The sequence below is a fragment of the Mesoplodon mirus genome, assembly GCF_964341445.2.
Source record: "Mesoplodon mirus genome assembly, chromosome: 12".
Lineage (NCBI taxonomy): Eukaryota > Metazoa > Chordata > Mammalia > Artiodactyla > Ziphiidae > Mesoplodon > Mesoplodon mirus.
In genome coordinates this window covers 83129448-83149114 of record NC_138988.1, presented here as the reverse complement: position 1 = coordinate 83149114, position 19667 = coordinate 83129448, and the positions used below count along the sequence as shown (strand labels likewise).

Below are 19667 nucleotides of genomic sequence, written 5' to 3'. Positions count from 1 at the left end.
TGGGCCACAGATACCCCACCCTCTTAGAGAAACTCCGGATCTTTCTGTAATTTCGGTCTCCCCGGAATCGTGTACCCCCTAATCCTACTTTAAACGACCAAGCTTATTTGAGCCCCACGACCCTCTCACCGCCCTACTTATTACAAGCCTGCCGGTCGACATCCAACTACTTGGCAGGCGGCTCGCCAGCGAAACGGAGACTGGGTGAGCGGAGTCAACAACGACTCTTCCCAGCGCCTCTCCCCCCTCCCCTTAGGACTCCAGTTTCCTCCAGCGAATCCCAGAAGAGTCTGGAGAGTTCTGGGAGGGGCGGCACCCAGGGAGCTGATTGGTCCCAGAAAACCAGGGGGCAGAACCTGAGGCGAAACCCCTGGAATATTCCCGACCCGCAGCCCCACTGAGCTCGGTGACTGGCTGAGGGGGGAAAAGGCGGAGCTTGATGGAAAACTATAAACACAGAGCCGCCCTCAGAGAAACGGCGAGCCTGGAGAAAGCTACTAACATTGGCGTGGTTGGTGAGCGTACCTTCTGCAGACACACTGTGCGAGGACCACTCCGAGCGGCACCGGCGCGTTCCGTTTTCGGATTCCGAAAAGACCGAGCTCCTCGTCGCTGGACTCGTTGGCCGTTTTCAGGTCTGAAGTTCGTTGCGGAGCCGAGAGGGCAGGACACCGGCATGGCGAAAAGCACGGCCATTGGCATCGATCTGGGCACCACCTACTCCTGCGTGGGGGTGTTCCAGCACGGCAAAGTAGAGATCATCGCCAACGATCAGGGCAACCGCACCACCCCCAGCTACGTGGCCTTCACGGACACCGAGCGGCTCATCGGCGACGCGGCCAAAAACCAGGTGGCGCTGAACCCCCAGAACACCGTGTTTGACGCGAAGCGGCTGATCGGCCGCAAGTTTGGCGACCCTGTGGTGCAGTCGGACATGAAGCACTGGCCTTTCCGGGTGATCAACGATGGTGACAAGCCCAAGGTGCAGGTGAGCTACAAGGGGGAGACCAAGGCGTTCTACCCCGAGGAGATCTCGTCGATGGTGCTGACCAAGATGAAGGAGATCGCCGAGGCGTACCTGGGCCACCCGGTAAGCAACGCGGTGATCACTGTGCCGGCCTACTTCAACGACTCGCAGCGCCAGGCCACCAAGGATGCCGGGGTGATCGCGGGGCTGAACGTGCTGAGGATCATCAACGAGCCCACGGCTGCCGCCATCGCCTACGGCCTGGACCGGACGGGCAAGGGGGAGCGCAACGTGCTCATCTTTGACCTGGGTGGGGGCACGTTCGACGTGTCCATCCTGACGATCGACGACGGCATCTTCGAGGTGAAGGCCACGGCCGGGGACACCCACCTGGGTGGGGAGGACTTCGACAACAGGCTGGTGAACCACTTCGTGGAGGAGTTCAAGAGGAAGCACAAGAAGGACATCAGCCAGAACAAGCGGGCCGTGAGGCGACTGCGCACCGCCTGCGAGAGGGCCAAGAGGACCCTGTCGTCCAGCACCCAGGCCAGCCTGGAGATCGATTCCCTGTTCGAGGGCATCGACTTCTACACGTCCATCACCAGGGCGCGGTTCGAAGAGCTGTGCTCGGACCTGTTCCGGAGCACCCTGGAGCCCGTGGAGAAGGCTCTGCGCGACGCCAAGCTGGACAAGGCTCAGATCCACGACCTGGTCCTGGTGGGGGGCTCCACCCGTATCCCCAAGGTACAGAAGCTGCTGCAGGACTTCTTCAACGGGCGCGACCTCAACAAGAGCATCAACCCCGACGAGGCGGTGGCCTATGGGGCGGCGGTGCAGGCAGCCATCCTGATGGGAGACAAGTCTGAGAACGTGCAGGACCTGCTGCTGCTGGACGTGGCGCCCCTGTCGCTGGGGCTGGAGACGGCTGGGGGCGTGATGACTGCCCTGATCAAGCGCAACTCCACCATCCCCACCAAGCAGACGCAGATCTTCACTACCTATTCGGACAACCAACCCGGCGTGCTGATCCAGGTGTATGAGGGCGAGAGGGCCATGACGCGGGACAACAACCTGCTGGGGCGCTTCGAGCTGAGCGGCATCCCACCGGCGCCCAGGGGAGTGCCCCAGGTCGAGGTGACCTTCGACATCGACGCCAATGGCATCCTGAACGTCACGGCCATGGACAAGAGCACGGGCAAGGCCAACAAGATCACCATCACCAACGACAAGGGCCGGCTGAGCAAGGAGGAGATCGAGCGCATGGTGCAGGAGGCGGAGAAGTACAAAGCCGAGGACGAGGTCCAGCGCGAGAGGGTGTCTGCCAAGAACGCCCTGGAGTCGTACGCCTTCAACATGAAGAGCGCCGTGGAGGATGAGGGGCTGAAGGGCAAGATCAGCGAGGCCGACAAGAAGAAGGTGCTGGACAAGTGCCAGGAGGTGATTTCCTGGCTGGACGCCAACACGTTGGCCGAGAAGGACGAGTTTGAGCACAAGAGGAAGGAGCTGGAGCAGGTGTGTAACCCCATCATCAGCGGACTGTACCAGGGGGCGGGTGGCCCCGGGGCTGGCGGCTTTGGGGCCCAGGCCCCTAAAGGGGGCTCTGGGTCTGGCCCCACCATTGAGGAGGTGGATTAGGGGACTTACTATTGTTTCTTTGTATTCCTTTTTGAGACAGAGGAGACCCAAGGACCTTGGTTATTTCCCTGTATGTTAGTCCTCTACTATAGCAGTTCATTCTATGGTTGGCTTTTAACCTCTAATAATTAGCTTGCTTGTCTTTGTCATTTCTGTATGTTATAACCAGTTCTGGTGTTCACCAGAATTATTTGCGTTTCATGTAAGTTGGTAGTGTAAGGGTCGCTTTCCTTTTTTTTTCCCTCTCTCAAATGGATTAACACTGCCACCTCCTGTCCTATTTTTTGCTTTGTAAACGTACCAAAACTTATGGAATTAAAAATTTGCATGCTTAAGGAATAAGAATAAAATGTTAAATATGTATGTCTGCTTTTACTTGGAGAGGGATAATAGTCTCTTCTCTGAAATCCATAGACCATGAAAGGGCTGTACGTCTGAAGAGAGTATCATACGTATTTGGAGCCATGGGTATGGCTGTTTTTGTTGGGACTTTATTGTAAGTGGTAAATCACATCCATGACAGAAAACAAATTCCAAGTGCCCATTTTGATTGGGGTGGGGTTTGTTTTAGGTACAAGTAGGGATGGGAGCTGCAGTAGGGTTTTGGGGAGGAGAGATTGTTGTGGTGTTAAGGGCAGTGTTGAGATGGGTTCGTGGTTCCCTAGGGTCTTGCACTCACTGTGTGTAGAGCTGTTCATTTCTTACTAGACCTGTGAGTCTTCCAGTCTTTTATTTAAGTTTGAACTTAGGGGTGGACAAAACAGTAAAAATGAGATGCAGATTCATACTCTGGTTTATAAATCCCACTTGAGTGACTTAGTGCAAATTATTTAGCCTCTTAGTTTTGGTTGCCTCCTTTCAAAATAAAGCATTTGTCTGAATGGCCTCAGTTCCAAAGATCTAGATCATTTTGAGCAGAAATATGCTGTAGGCAAGCAACATGTTCAACGAAGGTCACTGGAGCTGCAGTTATTCAACTGAGGGTCTGAGGGAGTGAGATACTGAGAGTTTGGGGGCATGGCAAGAAAGAGGAATGGGCCAGGCACTGCACCTGTTTCTCTGAGTCACTCCAGTAATCCTCAGTAGTTCTCATCACACCACCCTCTAACTTAGGCATTGTAAAGTTTCTTTTTCATAGGTAGCCATGTGGAGGTGGTCACTTCAGCTATATCCAGAGCAAAACTAGGGAGGAACAAGTGATGATTTGGGGGCCAGGGTTTTTTCACACTGCCTGAACACTGGGGCTAGTGTGGGTGGTTCCTGTCTGGCTGTAAGTGGTGGTTTTACCCCAGTTTTAACAATCAATAGCCTTTTTGTTCTTTTCATGGACAGTCTCAAAACAAAAGCAACTTAATAGCACATTTAATTATGAACGAAGAGGAAATAAAAGCTGTGCGGCATAGATCTGGGAAGATGGGGAGATGGGCGTTCCTCCCACACAAGCCCTTCCCTAGGGGCTGCTTCTCACTGGAGCAGTTAAAAGTCCTTAACACTTCCTCTAGCCTGATAAATCCCAACCTTGTTCCTTCCAAAAACTGAACCTGGGAGTATCTACTCCAGAATCAAATTAAAGTTCCCTGTGTTTTATCTTTCAATAAATCATTCCTCTCTGGGAAACTGAAACATCTTAGGAATGACAAAGTATGGGAACCTTGTAAAGGAAATAGTATAGTTTTGGTTCCTGGGCCAATTCGCAAAGGCCGGTCTTACTTACAAGATAGGTGAACTGTATGTAATATTATAGGCTCTGACCATAGCATATAGTATGTGCAGTTTAACTGCTGCAGCAGCAGAAATTGGGGGCTTGCTTAATTCTTAAAAAATTTAACCAGTCAGGCAATAGAGGGAATAAACCTTGTAACTTCAAATCATTGGAGCCATGGTTCTCCAACCCAGTGGTATATTGAGATCATTTGGGAAGCTTAAGAAATACTGATACCGGTCCCGCAAGAGTCAGGCCAAGAAATTGGCCTGGAAATAGGCCAAGTAATTGTATAGAATTAAAATTGTCTCAGTGTTTCAGCCAAAGTGGAGAAAAAGCCACTGCACCAGAGGCTACTCCTGATTATGTTTTTAGAGGCATGGGGACCCAAGAGAGGTAGGACAGGAAGGTGCCAGTGCTTCCAGGAGCAGCAGCTGGTGGCAAGGGGCTTTCTGCTGTGAACCAGACCTGGAAGCCTTCCAAGGCCTTAAAGTGTTGAATCACTGGCGGCGGCAGCAGCAGCGATGATAAAGGTTAGGGAAATCGCCAGCAACGGCTTAACGGGCCAAAGAAGAGAATTCCTGAAGCTGGGCCAACTACTTTCATGAGTCCTCATTAGGGAAATGGTTCATCAAAAAGCAACATCACGAAACTTCCTGGTTGCCCAGTGGTTAGGACTCGGCCCTTTCACTGTGGGCCTGGGTTCAATCCTAAGATCCTGCACGCGGCGCGGCACGGCCAATAAATACAGCCACTTTAGAATATGAGAAGTCATCACCTACCTGTACACATACACTTCCTGGAACTTAAAGTCACTTTGCAACATCAACCACCGGCGGAACTCAACCACTGGGAGCTGAGAAATGTGTCCAACAGATGAATACTATAGAATTCTTGGAAGAGACTTTTTTTTTTTTTAATATTTATTTTGGGCTGCGCCGAGTGTTAGTTGCGGCACATGGGATCTTTGTTGCGGCATGTTTAGTTAAATTCATTAACTTGAGATGTCTGGTTTTAATTTTTTTTTAATTTAATTTAATTTATTTATTTTTTTATACAGCAGGTTCTTATTAGTTATCTATTTTATACATATTAGTGTATATATGTCAATCCCAATCTCCCAGTTCATCCCACCACCATCCCCCCCCCGCCACTGTCCCCCCTTGGTGTCCATAAGTTTGTTCTCTACATCTGTGTCTCTATTTCTGCCCTGAAAACCGGTTCATCTGTACCATTTTACTAGGTTCCACATATATGCGTTAATATATGATATTTGTTTTTCTCTTTGAGTTACTTCACTCTGTATGACAGTCTCTAGATCCATCCAGTCTCTACAAGTGACCCAATTTCATTCCTTTTTATGGCTAAGTAATATTCCATTATATATCTGTACCACAACTTCCTTATCCATTCGTCTGTCGATGGGCATTTCGGTTGCTTCCATGTCCTGGCTATTGTAAATAGTACTTCAGTGAACACTGGGGTGCATGTGTCTTTTTTTTTTTTTTTTTTTTGGTGGTACGCGGGCCTCTCACTGCTCTGGCCTCTCCCGTTGCGGAGCACAGGCTCCGGACGCGCAGGCTCAGCGGCCATGGCTCACGGGCCCAGCCGCTCCGCGGCACGTGGGATCTTCCCAGACCGGGTCACGAACCCGTGTCCCCTGCATCGGCAGGCGGACTCTCAACCACTGCGCCACCAGGGAAGCCCGCATGTGTCTTTTTGAATTATGGTTTTCTCTGGTTATATGCCCAATAGTGGGATTGCTGGGTCATATGGTAAGGCTATTTTTAGTTTTTTAAGGAACCTCCACACTGTTCTCAATAGTAGACATATATACACTACCAAATATAAAATAGATAGCTAGTAGGAAGCAGCCACCTAGCACAGGGAGATCAGCTCTGTGCTTTGTGTCCACCTAGAGGGGTGGGATAGGGAGGGTGGGAGGGAGAAGCAAGAGGGAGGAGATATGGGGATATATGTATATGTATATCTGATTCACTTTGTTACATAGCAGAAACCAACACACCACTGTAAAGCAATTATACTCCAATAAAGATGTTAAAAAAAAAAAAGCTACAATTAGGTATCAACTCAAACCAGTTAGGGTGGGAATCATCAGAAAATCTACAAACAACAAATGCTGGAGAGGGTGTGGAGAAAAGGGAACCCTCTTGCACTGTTGGTGACAATGTAAATAGATACAGCCACTGTGGAGAACAGTATGGAAGTTCTTTAATTTTTTATTTTAATTAATTTATTATTTTATTTTTGGCTGCATTGGGTCTTCTCTGCTGCGTGAGGGCTTTCTCTAGTTGCAGCAATTGGGGCCTACTCTTCGTTGTGGTGCACGGGCTTCTCATTGTGGTGGCTTTTTTTTGTGGCAGACCACGGGCTCTAGGGGCACGGGCTTCAGCAGCTGTGGCACGCAGGCTCTAGACCGCACGCTCAGTAGTTGTGGCGCAGGGGCTTAGTTGCTCCCCGGCATGTGGGATCTTCCTGGATCAGGGATCGAACCCGTAGGCAGGCAGACTCTTTACCACTGCGCCACCAGGGAAATCCCTGGTTTTCTCTAATTGACAGTAATCTTATGAAGTGCCGACTACCTGATCTTTGTCGCAAAAACTCTTACATAGCCTGGCTCCTCCCTTACCTCTTCAGCGCTGAGAGGCTGCGACCCGGGCCTAAGTCCTCAGTTTTATCCCCCAAATAAAACAGATTCTCAACGTTTAGGTCGTGCATTTTTTTTCAGTGGACACAATTATACCTTAACAAAGGTTTAAAAAAAAAAAACAGGACAGGAAGTTTAATGTACCTGACAGGTCTTGCAAATTCAGATTTCGTTGGCTAGAAAGAGCAGGGTGACAGTCCCTTGGAGTGACCCCCGAATCCAAGCCGGGACAAGTGAGAACTAGAGAGAAGTCCTTTGTTTACACGAGCAGGAACTGGACTATCTCGGAGGCCACCCAGGAAGAGCGTTCAGCTGCGCGCGCACCTGGCAGCGTCGGGGACGTTCTCCGGCCTGACCAGTAAAGTCACCTGTTTTTTGTTTTTCAAAATTCACAAAACATCTCCGAATATTTGCCCAGAAGAATGTGAAACGTTCACTCATGGCCTCTCTTTCACTTAACTTTAGTCTTGTTTGGACAAGCTATGTGGAAAATTCTGAGGATCGAGACAGGCATCTCAGAAGACAGCTATAGGCCTGTCAGGCCCCGACGCCACGCGCCGTAAATAAAGGGCCCTGGCCCCGGCGTTGTCGTTCTCTTTGTGCGGTGAACTCGTGGATGGTGAAGATGGTGGCTTTGGGATCCGCCTGGCGGCCGCTGTGCAACCTTCCAAGAAGAAGGCGACCGCCTGCACCGTCTTTGCACAGCTGCCGGCGTACAGGTGCCTCAGTACCTCAGGGCCGTGTTGGACACTGAGCAGGATGAACTATCATTACAGACTAGAATTTCTGATGTCTCTGTGACTCCACTGCTTGGAACTGACCCAGCCCAGGGCCGTTTTGGACACTGAGCAGGATGAACTATCATTACAGACTAGAATTTCTGATGTCTCTGTGACTCCACTGCTTGGAACTGACCCAGCCCAGGGCAGGGGGACTCGTCTGGTAGTCGCCCTGGTTTCTGCTAACTCACTGGTTTCTTCCCAGGCCCCTGATTCTCGAAGGAGGGTCCGCAGCGCCTCGAAGGTGAGTGGATTGTGGGATATGGAGTGGCTGGTGGTTGTACTGGGGGAGGACGGGGGTGATGATGACAACAGGTGATTCTGAGTGTCTCGCTGACGCCATCACCGCAGCGCGCTGACCACCTCCATCCCCCGGGTTGGGATCCCTAGTATTTGGGCTCGGGGAAGCCACTTATTCGTGTGTCTCGTTTCTCCGTTAGGGGTTTAAGACGTTCACCGGTGTGTTATTTTTGAATAAAGGTGAGTATTAGGTGTGCGGGCGCTCTCAGTGTCTCTCACTTTTTTAACTTCCCAAAGTTTTGTTTAAGCCTTGCTAAACCTGCTTTCTCCACCTGTTTTCCTACTATAAACTACTCTGCATGCTGGGCCTCCTTGATGGAGCTGTTCTCCGCAGTTCTAAATTTGTTTCCTACTTCTTTTCTCTCCTGAACTTCCCATCCCTGAATTCTTAATTTGCTAGATCCTTATACTGGGGCTGTTGTATTTGAATGTTGTAGATTCCTTCCCATAATGGCTTCCCTTGATCCGGGTTTCCCTAAATTGGGGATGATGATTTCTCAGACTAGAGTCTCTGATGCTGATCCTGATGTCAAAATTAATTTCTGACTCATTTGGGGAACTGGATACCTGGAGTTTTGAGAGGAGCCAATGGGAGGGCTGTAACTCTCTGCTGTATTTCTCATTGGTGGTCCTGCTTTCATCTTTCTAGCTTGAGAGCTTTGGAAGCCCAGCAGGGGCAGTGCCCCTTCACAGAGATTCAGGGATAGCCTGGTGGCTGAAGGCCTAAAGTTTGGAATTCTTCTCCTGGAGAAGTGCTGATGGGATAGCTGGGATGCCTAGGTAATGGTTCCTGCCACTTCATCAACAAGCTGTGACAAGAAGTGGAGAGTAGCGTGCCTTCTACGTGGGTACTGTGGTAAGTCTCTTGTTGGTTTTTCTGCCAGCTCCAGAGTGGTAATGGTGACCTGGTTGGACTACAGTCTCTGAGAACTTCTGAGCATCTTTGAAACTACCTGATTCACTCTTATGCTTCTTTCCACCCTGTTTGGCAATTCCCCTGCCCACCCAGGGGAAGGCAACCACCTGCGTATATAACTACATTATATAAACTGGTATGTAAGTACATTATATAAACTGGTATATAACTACATTAGTTTCAGCAACATAATGTTTTGGATATTTATATACACTAGAAAGCAATCACCACAATAAGTCTAGTCACCATTGATCCTTTTTGCCTAACCACCTTTCCCTCTGATAACTACCAATCTGTCCCTGTGTCTATGATTCATGCTTTTTAAAAAATAAATGTATTTATTTTATTTACTTATTGTTGGCTGCATTGGGTCTTCTTTGCGGTGCGAGAACTTCTCCTTGTGGTGGCTTCTCTTGTTGCGGACCACAGGCTTTAGGCGCTCGGGCTTCAGTAGTTGAGGCACATGGGCTTAGTTGCCCCGCGGCATGTGGGATCTTCCCAGACCAGGGCTCGAACCCGTGTCCCCTGCGTTGGCAGGCAAATTCTTAACCACTGCGCCACCAGGGAAGCCCTAGATTCATGCTTTACTGCCAGTTGCTTGCATGTTCCTAATATGTATTGCTTTTATGAAATTTTAGAATTTTGCTGACACAAAGGATGTTCTCTACCTGGGGTTGGACAGGTCCTCGGAACTTCACATCTTTCCTGCATTAACCCGCGTGAGCAGCTGTCAACCTCCTGGGGTGGAGGGAGGGGACTGCGTAGAAATTTGGGGACCAAAATCAATTAGGTGGCCTTTACTTCGTCTTACCCAAAGGATTCCAATAAAATATTTTAAAACAAATAAAAAACAGATTGGTCTCAGTGAAAACAAGATGGTAAGAAAGGTTTAGGGACATGAAAGGTTAACCACCAGTGAATGAGTATCACAGTTGACATCTAGCTGTACCTCTTTGCAGCCACATACAAAAAGTAGATTTGCCACATATTGACACCAATGTTAAGGATTTTTAGATTGATTGTGATAGTATTCTAATATTTGAGGGGTTTATTACGCCATTAACACACAGACATCCAATTTGCCTGTTGATCAATTGGTGAAAACATAGGTGGTCCAGATATATTTAAAAGAATATACTGGTGGTTGCCAGGGGCAGGCAATGAGGAAATGAAGTTACTGTTTAATGGGTATAGAGTTTCCATTTTAGAAGATGAAAAGAGTTCATGGGGATGGATGGTGGTGATGGTTGCTCAATGTGATGAATGTGTTTATTACCATTGACTGTATGCTTAAAAGTGGTAAAGATGGGGAGGGGGATAAATTGGAAGATTGGGATTGACACATACATGCTACTACATATAAAGAAGGTAACTAATAAGGAGCTATTGTATAGCACAGGGGACTCTACTGAATACTCTGTAATGGCCTATATTGTAAAAGTATTTAACAAAAAAGAGTGGATATATGTATAGCTGATTCACTTTGCTGTGTACCTGAAAGTAACACGACATTGTAAATCAAGGATACCCCAATAAAAAAATTTTTTTAAATGGTAAAGATGGTAAATTTTATGTGTATTTCACCGCAGTAAAAAAAATGGGGGGAAAAGCATAACTGTCTGCTCCTATTAGTCATCGTCATGAAGGAGATTCCCCACCAGCATATACAGAGTATGCTGCTATAAGGCTGCATTGTAAATTATCCAGCTTCTGGTAAGTGGGCATTTGAGTTTCTGGTCATGGTATATACCACTGCTGATTCCCTATTAATTTGCACCCATTTGAAGTTGTGTTGTAGAATACATTTCCAAAAGTAAGAATTTCAGAGTCAAAAAAAAAAAAAAAGAATTTCAGAGTCAAAGGATTTGGGTATTTAAAGTAATAATGTATGTTCCATAAAATTGTCCCAGTTTATACTCGTAACAGCAGTCTCCTTCAGAGTGCCTGTTTCTCTGCCTGCCCTCACTACTCCAGGTGGAGTGTACCAGTTTGTATACCTAATAATTCATCTTTTAAATATTGCACATCTTTTGCATCTGTTTTCCTATGGAACGTTTACATCTTGGTCCCCACTCAGAAAAGATTTTTTCCAACTTTTATTTTCCTTAATCGTCTTTGCCAGATCTTTTTTTTTTTTCCGTCCTTGACATTGCCCTGTTTGGTACTCTCTACAGGACACAGTTACCTGCTCCCATTGCTGTTCCCTGACCATGGGTTCTGTATAATCTTAGCAGCCACCATATATTTAGTGCTTTGGTCTGTCCTAGGCTTTTTATGTGTTTCACTTCATTGAATCCTTAAAACCTTGCAAAGTAGATATGTATCTACCCTACCTTGCAAGCAAGGAGAGGAAAGCTCAGGGATGTTAAATAATTTGCTTAAGGTCACAGAGATAGGAGGTATTGAGGCCCCTGGGCTGGACACTGGTGTTTGTCAAGTGGAGTAAAATTGAAGCTTGGTTGTCACCCAGACACTCCAAGGACAAAGCAAGTGGCAGAAGCTGAGCTCTGCTGAAGTTAAGAGATAGGATGACCACTCCTGAGGTCAAGGTAAACTTCCCTGTCTGCACATGTGCAGGAAGGCTCCTTGGGGGTCAAAAAGGGAGGGGGCACCACCCCATAATAAGTGTGGACATACCCCCCACAGGCCTCTGCAGTGGAATCCATCTTGGCAAAAAGCTGCATTCGCATCTTGGGGAGGGTCCTAGGACTGGTCAGCTGTGAAAAAAGAAAACAAGATAATTGGCTAAAGGTAACCAAAGACCCGGAAGACCCGTCCTATATGTGATTTAAATCGCCCTTTTATGGTACTCCAGAGAGGATGCCCATATCCTTTCCGTGTATTTCTGCCTTGCTTCTGTCTTAAACTGTTTCCCTGTGTGCTGTTCTCCCAGTTGTGCTGTGTCTCTAATAATAAACTTTGTACCAGTTCTTACAGTTTTTGCCTCCTTGAAACATTCTTGCTTTCAAATGGGGAAGAGCCAGGGAACTTTGCTTCTAGCCTCTAGCCCCTGGTGGACCAGCGGCTAGGTTCTATTCCCTGGCAGGAACTAAGATCTCTCTTCAGGACCACTCACTGGTCTCTCCGAGATCAGTGTCAGTCAGGATTCAAATTCCTTTCTGTCTAGTATATAATATATCTACGGCCTAGCTTTAAACATTTCCAATAACTGAAGCAAACCTTTCTTTGATTCCATTTTTCTTTTTCTCCCTCCCACTCAGAGGATGTCACCCAGCTGAATTGTGGCTGTATCATTCTTTGGCTTTTCTTTGTACTCTGAATTCAATGTGTCTCTAAAATACTGTTCTTCATAAATATGGACTAATACTCCATGTAGTTATGTTGCAGCTTGGTTCTTTTTTGTTCACATACTTCCCTATAGTTTAGATTCTACCCTTCCAAACACATTTCTGCCCATTTTTATTTAGGCAAAAAAAAAAAAACCCAAAACAATTCTAGGTTGACGGGTGTCTCTGGGTAGTGTACATAAGGACTTGCATTTGTAAGTGCATTTTTCTAGGGTGACGGTATCACATACGAAATAAAGGGGACTGGTTAAGATGTAGGGAGCCAGACTGAATACTTAGAGCTGTTCAACTTTGGCTAAGTTACTCAGCCACTCTATTTCCTCATTTGTAAATGGATAAAAGAGTACCTACTCTTACGGAGTTGTTAGGTTTAACTATATGTAAATGCACTTAAAACTGCCTAACACATAGTAAGCCTTATTTAGGCATTAGCTACAATTAGATTATTCCAAATAGCTTAGACATTAGCTAACATAGCCTAGTCAGTACCTCATCCAGTTTTCCTTAGTCCTTGACATTACTATTAAATGGTCAACTTCATTTCTTGTCCACAGGGTCTCTTCTGCATTCTCTTGTCCTTATTTGTATGATCCAAGCCCTGCCCTAGGTGTTCAGACCCTCCTTCCTGTGTCAGTCCCAGGTTTAGCATATAAGATTGAGGGACTTCCATGGTGGTGCAGTGGTTAAGAATCCAGGGTACATGGGTTCTATCTGATCCCTGGTTCAGGGGGATCCCACATGCCACGGAGCAACTGGGCCTGTGCGACACAACTCCTGAGCCTGCGCTCTAGAGCCCGTGAGCCACAAGTGCTGAAGCCTGCACACCTAGAGCCCGTGCTCCGCACCAAGAGAAGCCACTGCAATGAGAAGGCCATGGGCCGCAACCAAAGAGTAGACCCGGCTCGCCGCAACTAGAGAAAGCCTGCGTGCAGCAACGAAGACCCAACGCAGCCATAAATAAATAAATAAATACATAAATAAACAAATGTATTTAAAAAAAAGATTGCGCTACAGCCATGGTGAGGATGGTCACGTGAAGTTTCCTTAATTCCAGGCATGGAAATCACTTTCCAGTCCTCGCACTCTTGAGCCCCACAGCCTCCCTTCACAGGGGTGACAGTGATTTGATAAGACCCCTACCCCAAAGCACACTGAATCTTCTTCACCCCCAGGAGCACTTTCAGAAGTAACCAGTCCTCCCAACCCACTAGGCAGATCTCATAGCTCTCTAAAATTAATCTATGCAGAGCCTGGCCTGCCATCTCAGCTACTGAAGACCGTGAGCCTCCCAGGCCTGTTTCCCCAGGCCTCTCATCCCTGGAATCCATAGCAACTGGCTAGTGTGCAAGCCCCTCCAGAATGATACCTCTACCTGCCTGTTGCTTGTGCCCGAACCCTTGGAGTCTGCTTGAGTCCTGTTTGCATATTCTATATTCAATTTGTCAGCAAATCATGCTGGCGATACCTTAACACCAAAATTTGGCCGCACCTCACAACTCTACTGCTCCTTGACTCTGGTGGGATCCACCATCGGCTCACTTAGCTCCTCTGCGTGATGCAACAGCCTCCAACAAAGCTTCTGGATATAATTTGGTTTGTGAGGAAATCTTAGAGCCAAGAAATAAAAACTGTTTTGGACATTGTTTGCAGGAATAGAACTTTATAGAATCCCTTTGGAAAACAGTTTAGCAGTACCTGCTACAAATGAGGCACGCTCTCTTCAACCCAGTGTTTCCACTGCTGGTGATGCACCCTAAACACTCACATACAGATACAAGGATTAATATACACATCCTGGATGGCACTGTTGGTTGAGGGGGAGAAAAAAAGGAACCCAAGTGCTCTCCAATAGGGAAATGGGGGTATATTCATAAAATACACCATGTGCTACATGCAGCAGTAGGATGACTAACATACCAGTGTGGATTAATCTCACAATGTGAAGAAAAAAAGTGGATCACAGAAAAATAGTATGTTCAAAGAGATAAAGCGGCTCATTCAATCCATTGTGCAGAAGAGGGCACTATAAAGTAGCAGATGGGTTTGAAAAGGAAACAAGTAGCAATTCTAGAATTGAAATGAACAGGTAAATTCATAAGAAGCACAACAAACAGGTTAAATAACAGACCAACTGGATAGAGAATTAGTGAATTGGAAGAAGAAATCATCCATAATGTGGAGCAGAGAAAACAGAGATGAATACAAAAAGGAGTTGATAGGAAGGATGAAGTGAGATGCTCCAACATTTGGTATCATTTGCTTAGAGCTGCCTTCACCTTGCTGGTTTGTTAAAATGCTGCAGCCAGAACAGGCGCAGGCACCATGGTTAGCTCTGCGCAGTGGCATCTATGGGAATCTGGCTTTGAGAAGCTCAGGGCCAGCTATTACTTTGTTAATTGTAGTACTTTCTCGACCATTAACATCCTACTTGCCCAAGATAGTCTTTCAATTGTGTTATTTCCCAAAGAGTAAGGACAGAGAGATTATCCTAAGGGTTAAAGTACCTGCTGATGCTTAAAATGTTAAACTGTATTGCTCCCAGTCAGGTGGATCTCAGGTGGAAATGGGTCACATTCCAGGCTGGCTATTGCCTGTCATTAAACCATTAAATTCTAAACATAGTGAAGATAGAGATGTCAGCCAATAATCAAACCCAGTTATGTGCTGATGGGTAACAACATGGGAGAGGGAGCTGTCTTTAAAGTGCCTTGCATCAATGGCGGGCACCACCCTGGATTGGGAGCCTCCCGTTCCCCAGCACGCAGGGAGAGGCCTTGCTCCACAGTGGGTTGATTTCTTCTACAGGAGGCTGAGCAACCATTACAAAAGACTGCTTTTTAAACTTTTTATCAGGAAACTTTTCAAACAATAGGAAGAATATAAACACCCATATACCCACCACCTAATCCAACAATTGTCAACATTTTTCCCATATTTGAAAATATGGCAAATGGCAAAAATATATATTAAATTATATATGTGTGTATATACATATACACACATATAAATATAAAATATATATATTTAGGGCTTCCCTGGTGGCGCAGTGGTTGAGAGTCCGCCTGCCGATGCAGGGGACATGGGTTCGTGCCCCGGTCCGGGAGGATCCCACATGCCGCGGAGCGGCTGGGCCCGTGAGCCATGGCTGCTGAGCCTGCACATCCGGAGCCTGTGCTCCACAACAGGAGAGGCCACAACAGTGAGAGGGCCGCGTACCGCAAAATAAATAAATTAATTAATAAATTAAAAAAATAATAATATATATTTAGCAGGCTCATTTCAATGTGAATTATAGAGATCATGACATTTTATGCTTAAATATTTCAGCATGCATGTCCACAATCTAACGACATTTACCTGCATATATACAATACTATATTTTTTTTCCTGCGAGGCTTGCAGGATCTTTTTTTTTTTAAATATATAAATTTATTTATTTATTTTATTTTTGACTGCGTTGGGTCTTGTTGCTGCGCACAGGCTTTCTCTGGTTGCGGCGAACGGGGGCTACTCTTTGTTGCGGTGCTCGGGCTTCTCACTGTGGTGGCTTCTCTTGTTGCGGAGCACGGGCCCTAGGCTCGCAGGCTTCAGTAGTTGCAGCACGCTGGCTCAGTAGTTGTGGCTCGCGGACTCTAGAGCGCAGGCTCAGTAGTTGTGGCGCACAGGCTTAGTTGCTCTGTGGCATGTGGGATCTTCCTGGACCAGGGCTCGAACCCGTGTCCCCTGCACTGGCAGGCAGATTCTTAACCACTGTGCCACCAGGGAAGTCCTACAATACTATTATACCTGAGAAAATTAATAATTCCTAATATTACTTAATAGTTAAATCAATACTCAAATTTTTTCAACTGTTCCCAAAATATCTTTTATGGTAATTGTTCTTTTAAAGAGGCAGCATTCATTAATCAAGGATCAAGCACTTTCTTTTACTGTTGTATCTTGTTAGTCTCTCTTTTTTAAAAATCTTTACTTATTTACTTTCTTTTTTTTGGTTGCGTTGGGTCTTTGTTGCGGCAGGCGGGGTCTCCATTGCAGCACGCGGGCTCTTCGTTGTGGCGCATGGGCTTTTCTCTAGTTGTGGCATGCGGGTTTTCTCTCTCTAGTTGTGGCGCGTGGGCTTAGTTGCCCCGTGGCATGTGGGATCCTAGTTCCCCGACCAGGTATCGAACCTGTGTCCCTGCATTGGAAGGTGGATTCTTTACCACTGGACCACCAGGGAAGTCCTTTGTTAGTCTCTTGATTCTAGAACAGTCCCCTTCTTTCTGTGATAATGATCCTTTGAAGAGACTAGGCCAGTTGTCTTGTAGAATGTTCCACATGTTGGCTTCATCTAACTGTGTTCTCCTGGTGTTTTTAACTTGTTCCTCAACTTTCTGCATTTTCTTTAACCTGGAAGTTATACTTAAAGGACTAATTAGATTTTTTTTTTTTTTTTTTGGCTGCACCACGCAGCCTGCAGGATCTTAGATCCCCAACCAGGGATCAAACCACTGGGCCACCAGGGAATTCCCTTAAAGACCTAATTAGATTCTGATTACATGGTTTGGGCAAGAATACTTCATGAATGACACCATGTATGGCTGCTGTAACAAATTACCACAAACTTGGTGGTTTAAAGCAACACATATTTATTCCTTCACAACGCTGGAGGCCAGAGGTTCAAAACAGTTTTACTGGGCAAAAATCAAGGTGTCCACAGGGCCCTACCCCCTCCAGAGACACTATGGGAGAATCTGTTCCTTGTCTCTTCCAGCGTCTGGTGGCTCCTGGCATAACTTGGCTCGTGGCCACATCACTCCAATCTCTGCCTCTGTGTCACGGTGCCTCCTCCTCTTCACTTGTGTGTATTGCATCCTCTTCTGCCTCCCTCTTATAAACATATATGCAATTTCATTTAGAGCCCTCCCAGATAATCCAGAATTATCTCCCCATCCCAAGACCCTTGATTTGATCAATCTGCAAAGACCCTCTTTTTTTTTTTTTTTAGTTCTTTTATTTATTTATTTTTTATTTTTTTGTAATTATCTTTGCATAAGTCTTGCACTTATTTTATTAAATTTATCCCTAATTGCTTTATTCTTTTTTTAATTTTATTTTTTTATTAGTTTCTGCTTTATAACAAAGTGAATCAGTCATACATATACATCTGTTCCCACATCCCTTCCCTCATGCATCTCCCTCCCTCCCACCCTCCCCATCCCACCCCTCCAGGCGGTCACAAAGCACCGAGCTGATCTCCCTGTGCTCTGCGGCTGCTTCCCACTATCTATCTACCTTACGTTTGGTAGTGTATATATGTCCATGCCTCTCTTTTGCTTTGTCACAGCTTACCCTTCCCCCTCCCCATATCCTCAAGTCCATTCTCAAGTAGGTCTGTGTCTTTATTCCCGTTTTACCCCTAGGTTCTTCATGACATTTTTTTTTTTTAATTCCGTATATATGTGTTAGCATACGGTATTTGTCTTTCTCTTTCTGACTTACTTCACTCTGTATGACAGACTCTAGGTCTATCCACCTCATTACAAATAGCTCAGTTTCGTTTCTTTTTATGGCTGAGTAATATTCCATTGTATATATGTGCCACATCTTCTTTATCCATTCATCCGATGATGGACACTTAGGTTGTTTCCAGCTCTGGGCTATTGTGAATAGAGCTGCAATAAACATTTTGGTACATGTCTCTTTTTGAATTATGGTTTTCTCAGGGTATATGCCTAGTAGTGGGATTGCTGGGTCATATGGTAGTTCTATTTTTAGTTTTTTAAGGAACCTCCATACTGTTCTCCATAGTGGCTGTACCAATTCACATTCCCACCAGCAGTGCAAGAGGGTTCCCTTTTCTCCACACCCTCTCCAGCATTTATTGTTTCTAGATTTCTTGATCATGGCCATTCTGACTGGTGTGAGATGATATCTCATTGTAGTTTTGATTTGCATTTCTCTAATGATTAATGATGTTGAGCATTCTTTCATGTGTTTGTTGGCAGTCTGTATATCTTCTTTGGAGAAATGCCTATTTAAGTCTTCTGCCCATTTTTGGATTGGGTTGTTTGTTTTTTTGCTATTGAGCTGCATGAGCTGTTTATAAATTTTGGAGATTAATCCTTTGTCAGTTGCTTCATTTGCAAATATTTTCTCCCATTCTGAGGGTTGTCTTTTGGTCTTGTTTATGGTTTCCTTTGCTGTGCAAAAGCTTTGAAGTTTCATTAGGTCCCATTTGTTTATCTTTGTTTTTATTTCCATTTCTCTAGGAGGTGGGTCCAAAAGGATCTTGCTGTGATTTATGTCATAGAGTGTTCTACCTATGTTTTCCTCTAAGAGTTTGATAGTTTCTGGCCTTACATTTAAGTCTTTAATCCATTTTGAGCTTATTTTTCTGTATGGTGTTAGGGAATGATCTAATCTCAAACTTTTACATGTCCCTGTCCAGTTTTCCCAGCACCACTTATTGAAGAGGCTGTCCTTTCTCCACTGTACATTCCTGCCTCCTTTATCAAAGATAAGTTGGCCATATGTGCGTGGGTTTATCTCTGGGCTTTCTATCCTGATCCACTGATCTATCTTTCTGTTTTTATGCCAGTACCACACTGTCTTAATTACTGTAGCTTTGTAGTATAGTCTGAAGTCAGGGAGCCTGATTCCTCCAGCTCCGTTTCTCGTTCTCAAGATTGCTTTGGCTATTCGGGGTCTTTTGTTTTTCCAAACAAATTTTGAAATTTTTTGTTCTAGTTCTGTGAAAAATGCCAGTGGTAGTTTGATAGGGATTGCATTGAATCTGTAGATTGCTTTGGGTAGTAGAGTCATTTTCACAATATTGATTCTTCCAATCCAGGAGCATGGTATATCTCTCCATCTATTTGTATCATCTTTAATTTCTTTCATCAGTGTCTTATAATTTTCTGCATACAGGTCTTTTGTCTCCTTAGGTAGGTTTATTCCTAGATATTTTATTTGCAAAGACCCTCTTTAACCCTGTATAAGATAGCCTTCACAGGTTCCAGGTGTTAGAGCATGGATATCTTTTAGGGGATCATTTTTTCAGTCTACCACGTGCTATATACTACACAGGGCCTTGTGTCAGGGGGATTATAAAGTCTACTTGTTCCATTATTCTTTTTTATTTTTAATTTTTAACATCTTTATTGGAGTATAATTGCTTTACAATGGTGTGTTAGTTTCTGCTTTATAACAAAGTGAATCAGCTATACATATGCATATATTCCCATATCTCTGCCCTCTTGCATCTCCCTCCCACCCTCCCTATCCCACCCTCCCTATCCCACCCGTTCCATTATTCTTTTTTTTTTTTTGCAGTACGTGGGCCTCTCACTGCTGTGGCCTCTCCCGTTGTGGGGCACAGGCTCCGGACGCGCAGGCTCAGCGGCCATGGCT

The 19667-nt window shown here is 45.7% G+C and overlaps 1 protein-coding gene and 1 long non-coding RNA gene across 2 annotated transcripts; both read left to right on the top strand.

The window, feature by feature from the left end:
* Positions 1-676: 676 nt before the first annotated feature.
* LOC309813058 (heat shock 70 kDa protein 1B-like) lies at positions 677-2963 on the top strand (the record flags this gene model as incomplete). Its single annotated transcript, XM_082637636.1, has 1 exon — positions 677-2963. One exon carries the CDS (start codon positions 677-679, stop codon positions 2600-2602), a length of 1926 nt encoding a protein of 641 aa, XP_082493762.1. The 3' UTR covers positions 2603-2963.
* Positions 2964-7582: 4619 nt separating this feature from the next.
* On the top strand, positions 7583-10539 carry LOC309812938. Its single transcript, XR_014295424.1, has 4 exons — positions 7583-7995; positions 8192-8231; positions 8701-8907; positions 9606-10539. It is a non-coding gene; the product is annotated as an uncharacterized lncRNA (long non-coding RNA).
* Positions 10540-19667: the final 9128 nt, after the last annotated feature.